Source organism: Emys orbicularis, chromosome 5 (genome assembly GCF_028017835.1).
Source record: "Emys orbicularis isolate rEmyOrb1 chromosome 5, rEmyOrb1.hap1, whole genome shotgun sequence".
Classification (NCBI taxonomy): Eukaryota; Metazoa; Chordata; order Testudines; family Emydidae; genus Emys; species Emys orbicularis.
In genome coordinates, this window is record NC_088687.1 from 95,535,819 (window position 1) to 95,548,858 (window position 13,040).

The following is a 13,040-nucleotide window of genomic DNA, read 5'->3' on the forward strand; positions in this document are numbered from 1 at the left end:
TTGTATGATCACCAAATATATGATGTTAAATGTCATTAAAGTGCTGCTTTAAAATCTCTGCCAGTTTGTGCTAATTAAAGACAGAGGTCTGGGATTTTACAAATCCTGAAAGTCACATCTGAACAGTCTGCATATCAAGCTGTCTTTTAGCTTGGTGAAGGAGTGTCCATTAACCAGTGAACTTTGCATTTTTAAGCTTTGCAGTTCAGTAGCAGCCATCTTTCCAACTCTCGTCTTTTATGTTGCCATAGCTTTTAGGAGCCGGTAATGATCTAAAATAAAATGAGATTTATTTCAGTTTGGTTTGCACTTAATTTGTTCAAGCTGCAAATCATTAACATACATGAATTTAACATGAGTAGAATTATTTTTTCTTGAAAACTAAACTATGTGCTTTATCCATTTTGTTTCAGAAGCATCACTGTATTACATTGCACTTAAAAAAATAAATACTAAGTTCAAGGTTTAACATTTTATATTTTGACAACTTATGTTTTTAATAAAGTGTTTAGTCATATGTAAATGGTTAAATGTAGAGGACTTCATAAAACTACACATTGCAGAACTAAGAATCCGATCTGATGACATGCATTTGTTTTACAGTAAAGCAGGCAAATCCTTATTGATGAAAGGACAACTCCATCCATTTTGTTCAGCCCAGTAATACAAAATTTCAAAAAGAAAATCACCTTCTCGCCATAAAAACACTAAAATAATTGTAAAGTTTAGATACAATAAACATTTGATTTGGTAATGGGGATGGACATCTTGTTGTAAAGTGAGATCAGTTATGCGATAGTGATTGAACCATTAAGAAGAGACTGCTAAGACTAGTATTAAGAGTTTGCAGTCAGAAATAAGGCAGCCTTTTATTACATTTTAAGATTGTTAAATAAATACTGAAGACAGACTAACACTGTCTGACACTGCACTTCCATTGTACCCAGTGGCAGAAATGTATTTTCAGCATGACAGCTACAGTTAAATTATTTTCTGACGCGCATGTGAGGAGACTTGTGCACCTTGACGACAGATTTTAGAAATAAGCAAAAACAGCTGAGGTGTGTTCCTCTTCCTAAATATCTAAATCACTACAGGTTTCAGAGTGGTGCCGTGCTAGTCTGTATCAGCAAAAACAACGAGGAGTCCTTGTGGCACCTTAGAGACTAAGAACTCTAGCCCACGAAAGCTTATGCCCAAATAAATTGGTTAGTCTCTAAGGTGCCACAAGGACTCCTTGTTGTTTTTAAATCACTACAATATTTCACTTAAGGCAGTGTGGCCTGTTGGGGAGGACAATGGACTTACAAGTCGAGATCTCAATTCTTGTTCCAATTCTGCCACTGACCTTTGTGAAAACGTGGGCAATTACTTCCTCTTGGTACCTCAGGTTTCCGCTGTTTGTATAGCACTTTGAGATGATTTAAGAAAGGCTCCATAAAAGAGCCAAGTATTAATAAAATCTGCATAGATTGCCCATTCCTTTTAAGGGCTCGATAGTTGATAACTTGGAACTGAATACAAGTCTCTGAACACATTATTGTTTCTATTCAAACATTTAGCTAAGATTGGCATCTGAACTTACATAATAGTAAACAGAACTTCTTACCTGTTTTTTTATTCTACTGTGAATAAGGACTGAACTACTTTACGAGCATCATTATGGACATCTTAATGTATTTCACATGATTTATGTGAATTGTTTAGCAAATCAAAATTTTTTGTTTAGCAGTATGCACCAAAAGATGTATCTTTTAAACTTGAACACTGCTTTTGAATTTGTCTTTTGCTTCTTTACCCATTTCTTAAAGTAACTGTCTAGTGCATGCACCTTTAATGTGTGGGTCTGTCTGTGGGGATAAATACTCACTTTTAAAATTAAAGAACTTTAGTTCTACACTACATTCAATAATACAATCCAAGTACACTATCAGCTTTACATCTGATACAAGCTCTTTTTGCAGGGGTGGAAGGGAGTATCATTTATTATGACAGCAGAATGGACTGTGCAGATTTTAATACAGTAGGCCTGGGTTATCTTTATATGTTCCTATTCTTTTTTAAAGTTAATAGTTACTCTAGTTTTCTGTAGTAATGTACAAGGTACAAAAGAAGTGTTAAGGAAAGTGTTAGTTTCTGAATACAGAACTTAAAATCCCCCCTCAGATTACTCACCTGCGAACAGGCTGTGCAAGTTTGCTGCGAGGCACTGGTATGCCCCCAGCAGAAGGGGCACTAGGTCTGGGCAAGCCACTCCTCACCCCCGTTGTCCCTGCCGGTCTGGTAAGAGTAGTACTGTTGATACTGCTGGCAGGGCTTGGAGAGCCTGAATTCTGAGCTGCAAGAGGTCCTGGTGAAGAACTGCTGTGTGTCAGTTGTGTAGCTTCTGGAGGAGCAGCAGCAGAACCAGGTCCATGGTTACTAAATGCTTTCAGTGGCTGTCGGAGAGCCAGAGGTGATGGTGCTGCAGGGGGCCGGAATTTACTTGGAGAAGGTACTGAAAAATGACATACACAAAACAATCAATCACTTTCACTAGAAGTAATGTTGAGTTATGGCTATGAGTGACCGTTTAATAAAAGGGAATGAAAATTTTCATATGGAAAAGGTAAATGCAACAAAATAGTACATGTATTGGAATGTAGCCAATAAAATAGCATGGAGAAGGGGAGGTCAGATAACCTGCTAGTATCAAGTAATTTCTGCAATTTTTAGAAATTGTAGAATTATAGAAATGTAGCCTTGGACAGGGCCTCAAGAGGTCATCTAGTTTAGTGGTTCTTAACCAGGGGTCCAGGGCCCACAGGGGGGCCACGAGCAAGTTTCAGAGGGTCCACCAAGCAGGGCCGGCATTAGACTTGCTGGGGCCCAGGGCAGAAAGCCGAAGCCCCACCACCTGAGGCTGAAGCCTGAGCAACTTAGCTTCACAGGGCCCCCTGTGGCCTGGGACCCGGGCAATTGCCCTGCTTGCTATCCCTTAACGCTGGCCCTGGCTTTTACATGGAGAAAAACAGTTGTCCTGGCACAGACGGGCCGTGGAATTTTTATAGCATGTTGGGGGGGGGGGGAAATCAGAAAGAAAAAGGTTGAGAACCCCTGGATCTAGTTCATCTCCTCATGCTGAGGCAGCATTAAGTAGATATAGACCATCCATGACAGATGCTTGTCTAACCTGTTCTTAAAATGCTAGAAGGATGGGCATTCCAAACCTTCCCCAGGTAACTGTTCCAGTGCTTTACTATCCTTATACTTAGAGAATTTTTTCTAATATCCAACCTACATTTTCCTTCCTGCAACCTAAGCCAGTTAATACTTCTTCCTTCATTTGGCATGGAGAACATATTTGAAGACTTGTCCTCCCTCAGTCTTCTCTTCTTTAGACTAAACATGACCAATTCTTTCAAGCTGTCCTCATCGGTTAGGTTTTCCAAACCTCAATTTTTGTTGCTGTCCTCTGGATTCTCCTCCAATTAGTTCACATCTTTCTTAAAGTATGGTGCCCAAAAGTGGACAGAGTGCCAAGTAAAGCAGAACAATTATCACTTGTGTCTTACAAATGACACTTGGGGGGGCGGGGGGGGTAACATCATACTGTTGACTCATTCAATTTGTGATCCACTATCCTTTTCTGCAGTACTGCTGCCTAGTCAGTTATTTAAATTCTTTATTTGTGCATTTGATTTTTCCTTCCTAAGTGTAGTACTTAAAGATCTTGACATCCCAGGCCTGTAACTCCATTCACCTTGCGTTAACAGTTTATATTTTGGATTCATGAACAAGACTATTCTCTATATCAATCATGGTAAATGCCAAGAAAGATTCTGTACCTATGTTAGGTTACTTTTGCAAGAGTATTCTGTTCAAAACAATATTTGAAATAGAAGTATCTATCAAGAATAAATTTAGGACAACTCACAGTTGCTTCAGATTCGTTTAAATGGAAGAGTTGCACTCCTCAGTGAGAAAGTTTTAAAAAAGCACATTGCTAAATGGAAGTTCTGAAGACACCAGGTTGCTGTACTATCGCTGAAGGTTAGTTACACCTGCATTTCTAATTCTGTATACTGATTTTGAGACTTTGCTAAGGAAAAATCTAAGGATCCTAAAGGTTACTCTTAAGCCTCGCCTCTTAACTCAGTCCATTAATCACAGGTTAAGACCAAGCATAATGATTTGATAATGTTAAAGTCTGAGCTACCATAAACATAAGAACATGAGCCTAAAAGTGAATATACTAGAGCATTTAGTCAGTTTTCTATCCGTATTTTAACTAACAGCCTTCCTCCCAACAAGGTATTTATCAAACTTTTCCTGGGAAAATCTTCAAGCCAAGGAAGTCCCATTTGCAGTTTGTTTCACTTAACCATTTAGACATGCAATACTTTTATGCCTTATTTCTCTTGGTGTTCAAGAAGCTTCATAAAGTTTACACACAGTGGCTTGGTCTAAACTTAAACTCATGTTCGCATAGTGACGTTGGTGAGGGGTATGAAAACACCCAAACCCAGACTGACAAAACCTCCAGTGCAGGAACAGCTATGCCAGCAGAAGAGTGCTTCTGTCAACATAGCTAACAACGTTGGGAGGTGGTGTTCCTTCTGTCAGTAGCCTATACTAAGGGGCTATGCCAGCATAGCTATAGTGTAGACAGTATTAACATCTGTTAACTTGCTTTTCTGATGTGTGTTAAAAGGGAGTATTCTCCCTGAAACTTCTAGTATAATGGGAGTTACCCTAACAGGAGTTCCCTTGTGCATCGTATGACACTAAATAGTATGTTGCTGACATTTTAGACATTTAGCAATAATTTTTTGTCATCTGTCTTAGCTATAGAAAGATACTAACTAAAGAATATTTAAATTACCAGTGTCACTGATGCATGTAAATCATTCTTAGTAGTGCATTAGTGTGCCACCAGTACAATACATCTTAAACTTTATTCTCCAAATAAAATATTAAAAGCCATCAATAGAACAGTCTTTTATTTATTTAGCCTTAATATTGTTAAAAAAAGTAAAACAGAATATTTGAACCAAATTATTTCCTTGTGATCTTGATAGAATTCCACTAGCCTTAAAACTAGCTTATCACCTTTTTAGGTGGATTCAGTGATAAGGTAGACACAGGAAATTAGATTAAATTTATTCAGAAAAATACAATAGTAAAATTAGTGTTCAACAAGTGATTGTAGCTGTCGTGAATTTGGTGTTCAACAAGTGAACATACTATACCAATTTGTCATCATTTGTATCTGCTGGAGGTCACAATCATGGCTGGCTCCCCATTTTGTGATAGATGCAGTACAAACTTGAAGGAGATATTAATAAACTCTGTGGGGTAGGAACTCTCTCTTTAAGGCAATACTTGACAATTCAAACAAAGAAGGTAAAGCAGAGGGAGGGAACAACTAGAATAAAAATAGGGGCATAGGGTTGCAAATTAGTTAGATACACAATTAGTAGGTTGCAAGTTGCTGTTTATGAACTATATTTAATACAGTATTAAATGCACACGAAAATATGATCTCCATATTTCCACTGGCCTCCAGACTGGCCATTTTCCATAGACGACATAGCAGAAGTGGGTCTTGAGGAGGGATCTGAAGCAGCAAATAGTGGCTCTCTTGATAAGGAAGGGATAGCAGGGAATAAAGCAGGGGCGGGCAAACTTTTTGGCCTGAGGGCTGCATCAGATTTTGGAAATTGTATGGAGGGCCGGTTAGGGGAGGGGGTCGTGGCCCGGCCCCCACCTCCTATCTGCCCCCACCCTCCCGTGACCCCTGCCCCATCCACACTCCTCTGCTCCCTGTCCTATTAACCGCCCACGGACCCCTGCCACCCCATCCAACCCCTCCTCTCATTCCTGATGGTCCCCCCCCGGACCCCTGCCCCATTCATAGATTCTAGGGCTGGAAGGGACCTCGAGAGGTCATCGAGTCGAGTCCCCTGCCCTCATGGCAGGACCAAATACTGTCTAGACCATCCCTGATAGACATTTATCTAACCTGCTCTTAAATAACTCCAGAAATGGAGATTCCACAACCTCCCTAGGCAGTTTATTCCAGTGTTTAACCACCCCTTCTCCCTGTCCCCTGACTGCCCCTGGAACCCCTGACCCTGACTGCCCCCTGCTGCCCCCTCCTTACTGACTGCCCTCCTGGTACTCCTGCCCCCATTCAATCTCCTATTCCCCCCCCGACCACCCCGCCCCCATCCACACCCCCACCCCCTGACCACCACCCCAAACTCCCATGCCCTCTATCCACCCCCTCCCCCCCCCGCTCCGTGCTCCCTTACCACGCTGCCTGGAGCACCGGGTAAGGCCGGGCTCTGCAGCTGCGCTGCCCCAGGAGCTCACAGCCCCGCTGCCCAGAGCATTGCGCCGGCGGCAGAGCGAGCGAGCTGAGGGGGAAGGGAGACAGCAGGGGAGGGGCCGGGGGCGAGCCTCCCGGGCCAGGAGCTCGGGGGCCGGGCAGGACGGTCCCGCAGGCAGAATGTGGCCCGCAGGCCATAGTTTGCCCACCCCTGGAATAAAGCATGAAGCTGCTTATGCAAGAAGCTGACAAAAGTGGTGGAGGCTAGAATAATTAGACATGGACAATGCAATAAGCTACAAGAGCAGATAAACAGAGAAGGGGCTACATCATGTACAGCCTTAAAGGCAAGGAACAGATTATAACTGATCAGTGGAGAAGAAGAAACCAGAAGAGGGATTCAAAGGAAAAAAAGAGTGTGCTGTGGGCAGAATGAGTTGACAGGAAGATTATTTTAGCAGCAACATTCTACATGGACCCAAGGAGGGGCACAAATCTGGAGGATTAGGCTTTAACTAATAAAAACAGTGACAAGTTTTTAAAAGTGCTTATACACAAATGCTAGAAGTCTAAATAATAAGATGGGTGAACTAAAGTGCCTCGCGATAAAGGAGGATATTGATATAATAGGCATCACAGAAACCTGGTGGACTGAGGACAATCAATGGGACACAATCATTCCGGGGTACAAAATATATCGGAAGGACAGAACAGGTCGTGCGGGGGGGGGGGGGGGGAGGGAGTGGCACTATATGTGAAAGAAAATGTAGAATCAAATGAAGTAAAAATCCTAAGTGAATCCACATGTTCCACAGAATCTCTATGGATAGTAATTTCATGCTCTAATAAGAATATAACATTAGGGATCTATTATCGACCACCTGACCAGGACAGTGATAGTGATGATGAAATGCTAAGGGAAATTAGAGAGGCTATTAAAATTAAGAACTCAATAATAGTGGGGGATTTCAATTATCCCCATATTGACTAGGAACATGTCACGTCAGGACGAAATGCAGAGACAAAATTTCTCGATACTTTAAATGACTGCTTCTTGGAGCAGCTGGTACGGGAACCCACAAGGGGAGAGGCAACTCTAGATTTAGTCCTGAGTGGAGCACAGAAGCTGGTCCAAGAGGTAATAACAGGACCGCTTGGAAATAGTGACCATAATATAACAACATTTAACATCCCTGTGGTGGGAAGAACATCTCAACAGCCCAACACTGTGGCATTTAATTTCAAAAAGGGGAACTATACAAAAATGAGGGGGTTAGTTAAACAGAAATTAAAAGGTACAGTGACTAAAGTGAAATCCCTGCAAGCTGCATGGGCGCTTTTTAAAGACACCATAATAGAGGCCCAACTTAAATGTATACCCCAAATTAAGAAACACGGTAAAAAAAACTAAAGAAGAGCCACCGTGGCTTAACCATGTAAAAGAAGCAGTGAGAGATAAAAAGACTTCCTTTAAAAAGTGGAAGTCAAATCCTAGCGAGGTAAATAGAAAGGAACATAAACACTGCCAAATTAAGTGTAAAAATGTAATAAGAAAAGCTAAAGAGGAGTTTGAAGAACAGCTAGCCAAAAACTCAAAAGGTAATAAAATGTTTTTTTAAGTACATCAGAAGCAGAAAGCCTGCTAAACAACCAGTAGGGCCCCTCGATGATAGAGATACAAAAGGAGCGCTTAAAGATGATAAAGTCATTGCGGAGAAACTAAACGAACTCTTTGCTTCAGTCTTCATGGCTGAGGATGTTAGGGAGATTCCCAAACCTGAGCCAGCTTTTGTAGGTGACAAATCTGAGGAACGGTCACAGATTGAAGTGTCACAAGAGGAGGTTTTGGAATTAATTGATAAACTTAACATTAACAAGTCACCGGGACCAGATGGCATTCACCCAAAAGTTCTGAAAGAACTCAAATGTGAAATTGCGGAACTATTAACTAGGGTTTGTAACCTGTCCTTTAAATCGGCTTCTGTACTCGACTGGAAGATAGCTAATGTAACGCCAATATTTAAAAAGGGCTCTAGAGGTGATCCCGGCAATTACAGACCGGTAAGTCTAACGTCGGTACTGGGCAAATTAGTCGAAACAAAAGTAAAGAATAAAATTGTCAGACACATAGAAGAACATAAATTGTTGGGCAAAAGTCAACAAGGTTTCTCTAAAGGGAAATCATGTCTTACTAATCTATTAGAGTTCTTTGAAGGGGTCAACAAACATGTGGACAAGGGGGATCCAGTGGACATAGTGTACTTAAGATTTCCAGAAAGCCTTTGACAAGGTTCCTCACCAAAGGCTCTTACGTAAATTAAGTTGTGATGGGATAAAAGGGAAGGTCCTTTCATGGATTGAGAACTGGTTAAAAGACAGGGAACAAAGGGTAGGAATTAATGGTAAATTCTCAGAATGGAGAGGGGTAACTAGTGGTGTTCCCCAAGGGTCAGTCCTCGGACCAATCCTATTCAACTTATTCATAAATGATCTGGAGAAAGGGGTAAACAGTGAGGTGGCTAAGTTTGCAGATGATACTAAACTGCTCCAGATAGTTAAGACCAAAGCAGACTGTGAAGAACTTCAAAAAGATCTCACAAAACTAAGTGATTGGGCAACAAAATGGCAAATGAAATTTAATGTGGATAAATGTAAAGTAATGCACATTGGAAAAAATAACCCCAACTATACATACAATATGATGGGGGCTAATTTAGCTACAACAAATCAGGAAAAAGATCTTGGAGTCATCGTGGATAGTTCTCTGAAGATGTCCACGCAGTGTGCAGAGGCGGTCAAAAAAGCAAACAGGATGTTAGGAATCATTAAAAAGGGGATAGAGAATAAGACGGAGAATATATTATTGCCCTTATATAAATCGATGGTACGCCCACATCTTGAATACTGCGTACAAATGTGGTCTCCTCATCTCAAAAAAGATATACTGGCACTAGAAAAGGTTCAGAGAAGGGCAACTAAAATGATTAGGGGTTTGGAGAGGGTCCCATATGAGGAGAGATTAAAGAGGCTAGGACTTTTCAGCTTGGAAAAGAGGAGACTAAGGGGGGGGGATATGATAGAAGTATATACAATTATGAGTGATGTGGAGAAAGTAGATAAAGAAAAGTTATTTACTTATTCCCATAATACAAGAACTAGTGGTCACCAAATGAAATTAATAGGCAGCAGGTTTAAAACAAATAAAAGGAAGTTCTTCTTCACACAGCGCACAGTCAACTTGTGGAACTTCTTACCTGAGGAGGTTGTGAAGGTTAGGACTATAACAGCGTTTAAAAGAGAACTGGATAAATTCATGGAGGTTAAGTCCATTAGTGGCTATTAGCCACGATGGGTAAGGAATGGTGTCCTTAGACTCTGTTTGTCAGAGGGTGGAGATGGATGGCAGGAGAGAGATCACTTGATCATTACCTGTTAGGTTCACTCCCTCTGTGACTCCTGGCATTGGCCACTGTCAGTAGACAGGATACTGGGCTAGATGGACCTTTGGTCTGACCCAGTACGGCCGTTCTTATGTTTTTAAAGATGAAATACTGCTAGTAACTTAAGGGTGTTACTGAAATTGCAAAAGGTCTAAGTCATGCAATAGTTTAAACACAAAACTTTCCTACAATCTTTGATAGATCTCATCCAGGTGTAGAACATGTATATGACATCACATTCATCACCTTGACTACACGGTTTTAAACCAGCCAAGGATCATTGCTCTTACATCACACTAAATGGCCTTTAGTTTTGGTTTGTTATGCTGTTTGAGATACTCTCCTGCAGGCACAAAGGGAAGAGGGTTTCTAGGCAAAATATGGGACTTGTAAAGTAGTAACATTCTTAAGAATATGACATAATTAGAGATAGTTTGCAAGTTTCCAGTAGAGATATGCAGCCAATAAAATAATGTAAACCTCCCAATTCCCCAAAGTCAGTTTTCTTCTGAACTACAATATTATGAATAGGCTTCCAGTCTGAGCTATGAATTCATAAAATACTTCAGTCACCACAGCACCACACTGTCCACTTGTTTTTAACAGTTGTATTTGTTTTGAGAGCAAAAGTTCTTAACAAGGCAAAGTACTTGGTTTAAATCATTCATTCTTTGATTAACTCCAAACCACAGCCAGCATGACATAATTATTGGCAGATGGCCTAATAGTTCTGTTCTATGTAGCAAAAGTACTTTGCCTAGAGAACACTTTTGAACAATGTTTAATAAAAGTCTGTTTGGCATCTTTAGACTAGAAAGGAGACTTACCTGTAAGCAGAGTTCCCTGAAGACAGAAGAACAAAGGAGTAAACTCGTGGATTAATTAATAAGACTTGCTTGTTGTACAATGGTGGGGCATATACAATTCAAGTGCTATATATACAGACACCACTAACACAAGCAGTTGAATTAAACAAAATGAGAAAGAGTGTTTGAGAACTCTACTTACATATAAGAACTTCATTCCTTTAAAAAGATAAGATTAGAACTTCTAGCTACAGCACAAGGATGAAACCACTCCAGTCTGGGCGTAAGGAGACATGCTTTTAATTCCCGCTCTGCCACAGACTTTTTGCATGACATTAGATAAGTCATTTAGTTTGGGATTCAGTTTCTCCTTCTGTAAAATGGGGATAATTGCCTCTCTCACTGGGATATTGTGAGGCTAAAATTGTCTAAGTCATGCTGAAGTCAGATGAAAGACACTCAGTGTTATATACACTCCAGAAAATTGAATCTAGTCCATAGAGGCAAAGATCAATATATCATAAGAATTTGATGGGAAGAGATTCTGATCAGTATGAAAGAACAGAGTGTGGTCACCTGGTTAGAATAGGAACAGTCAAGAATCTGGGTTCTGGCTATCACTGGCTTGCTATGTGATCTTGAACAAGTTGTATAAACTACTTCAGTTTAACGGTTAAATACAATTTCTTGGCTATTTCACAGGGGTGTTGGTTTTATTCTATATAACGCACTGAGATCATCCTTGCACGAAGAGATATTACAGTTGTGTTATGCACTTTGAAATACCAGTATCAGTAAAAATATTTCCAGAACAGATTGTCCTTTTAAGACCTTTGAAGTACAGACAATCAGAAAAGTGATAAAAAGTGTTTTACTGTTAGTAAATGTTTAGAGAAACAAAAAATAAGCTCACTGTTGTAATGATTGTTCTGGTTCTGATATTTACATGACAATGATTTATACATCTGTTAAAACTTCCTAAATAGTTATTAAAATAAGTGACATTCTGGGATGAGGAAGTTACTCATCTTGTGCAATAACGATGGTTCTTCGAGATGTGTCTCCCTATGGGTGCTCCACTCTAGGTGTATCTGTGCCCCTGCACCTCTAATCAGAGATTTTAGGTAGCAGTTCAGCCCGCACATGCACTGTCCCTCCCTCATGTTCTGTCTCGAGGCTATCTATTGCTGTAGTCTCAGGTGACATCAGGTGACAGTCCCAAGGGGGTTTCTGTGACCCAACCTGTCACAAAGGGTCCCTGAAGAGGGACTGGGAAGGGAGGTAGGAGTGAGGGAGGAATGTGAATTGAATGGCGTAATCCTTCAAAATAATCTCCAAGACCCATCTGTTGGAGGTGATATTCTTCCAACTGTTGTGAAAGAGGGCCAAGTGACTTCTGAAGGGATGTGACAGGTGCATAGAAAGCAGCTGATACTTCAAGGAATAACTGTTAGGACCCTCAACCAAACTGTCAGAAGTGCTCAGCGGAGGAGAGGTGAAGGGACACAGATTGGGGTGCTGACTGCTTCCACTTTTGTACTCTGGGCCTTTTGCGCTACGATTCAAAATAGCACTGTGAGGGTGGTACTGAAGAGGTTGTGACCTGTGATGTAGTTGAGAGCTGCATCTTCTCTTTTGTCCCGCAGTGTAGATTCTCAGGGAGTGTAATGTGGCCCAGGAATCCTTCAGGGTGTGGAGAGTGGAGTCTGTCTTATCCGCCAAGAGCTTGGGCCCTTCAAATGGGAGATCTTCCACCATTGACTGCAGCTCTTTGGGCAACCCTGAAAGGTGTAACCAGGAAGACAACCTCATTATCACCGCCTTAGAGACCAAGCGGGCTGCTGTATCAGCCACGTCCAGTATCTGTATCACAGTTCTAGCTACTAAATGGCCCTCTCTGATAAGAGCCTGAAACTGCTCCTTTTGTGCCTCTGACAGATGTTCCACAAACTCATTGTGTTTTCCATAATTAATAAAACCATATTTGGTCTTGACAGCTTGGTAGTTTGTGACTCTAAGCTGCAATGTCACCAACGAATACGCCTTCCTCCCAAAGAGATCTAGCTTCTTCCAATCCCAATTGAATGGGGTCGACTTGGCATGATGTTGTTTGCTGTGTGCATTAACCGCATCCGCTACAATCGAGTTGGGTTGTGGATGTTGAAACAAAGCCTGCCTTTTGGGGAGGTATGTAGTACTTCTTGTTGGCTCTCTTGCAGGTTGATGCGATGGAGGCTGGTGTCTGGCCAGATGACTTTGGCAGGATCTAGAATCACCTCATTAATTGGGAGGACAACTTTGGACAAGGAGGCAGTATGGAGAATATCCATCAGCTTGTGATCCATGTCGGTTATCTCCTGCAGGGGAATTTGCAGCTCATCTGCCACTCTCTCGGTAAGTTCCTGAAAGTTCTTAAAATCATCACCTAGTGATGGAGGGGGAGGCATTACAGACTCATCTGGGAAAGAGGAGAAGTTTGCG

General features: G+C 41.2%; 1 protein-coding gene across 1 annotated transcript in view; it reads right to left on the minus strand.

Annotated features, from left to right (window-relative positions):
• Positions 1-205: 205 nt before the first annotated feature.
• The window catches only part of SLAIN2 (SLAIN motif family member 2), a 54,732-nt gene continuing 41,897 nt past the window's right edge, over positions 206-13,040 (minus strand). Inside the window, exons 7-8 of the mRNA XM_065405268.1 lie at positions 2,176-2,497; positions 206-272 (exon numbers count right to left, since the gene is read on the minus strand). Of these exons, the coding sequence (XP_065261340.1) occupies positions 206-272; positions 2,176-2,497 (389 nt within the window). The remainder of the gene's footprint in view (positions 273-2,175; positions 2,498-13,040) is intronic.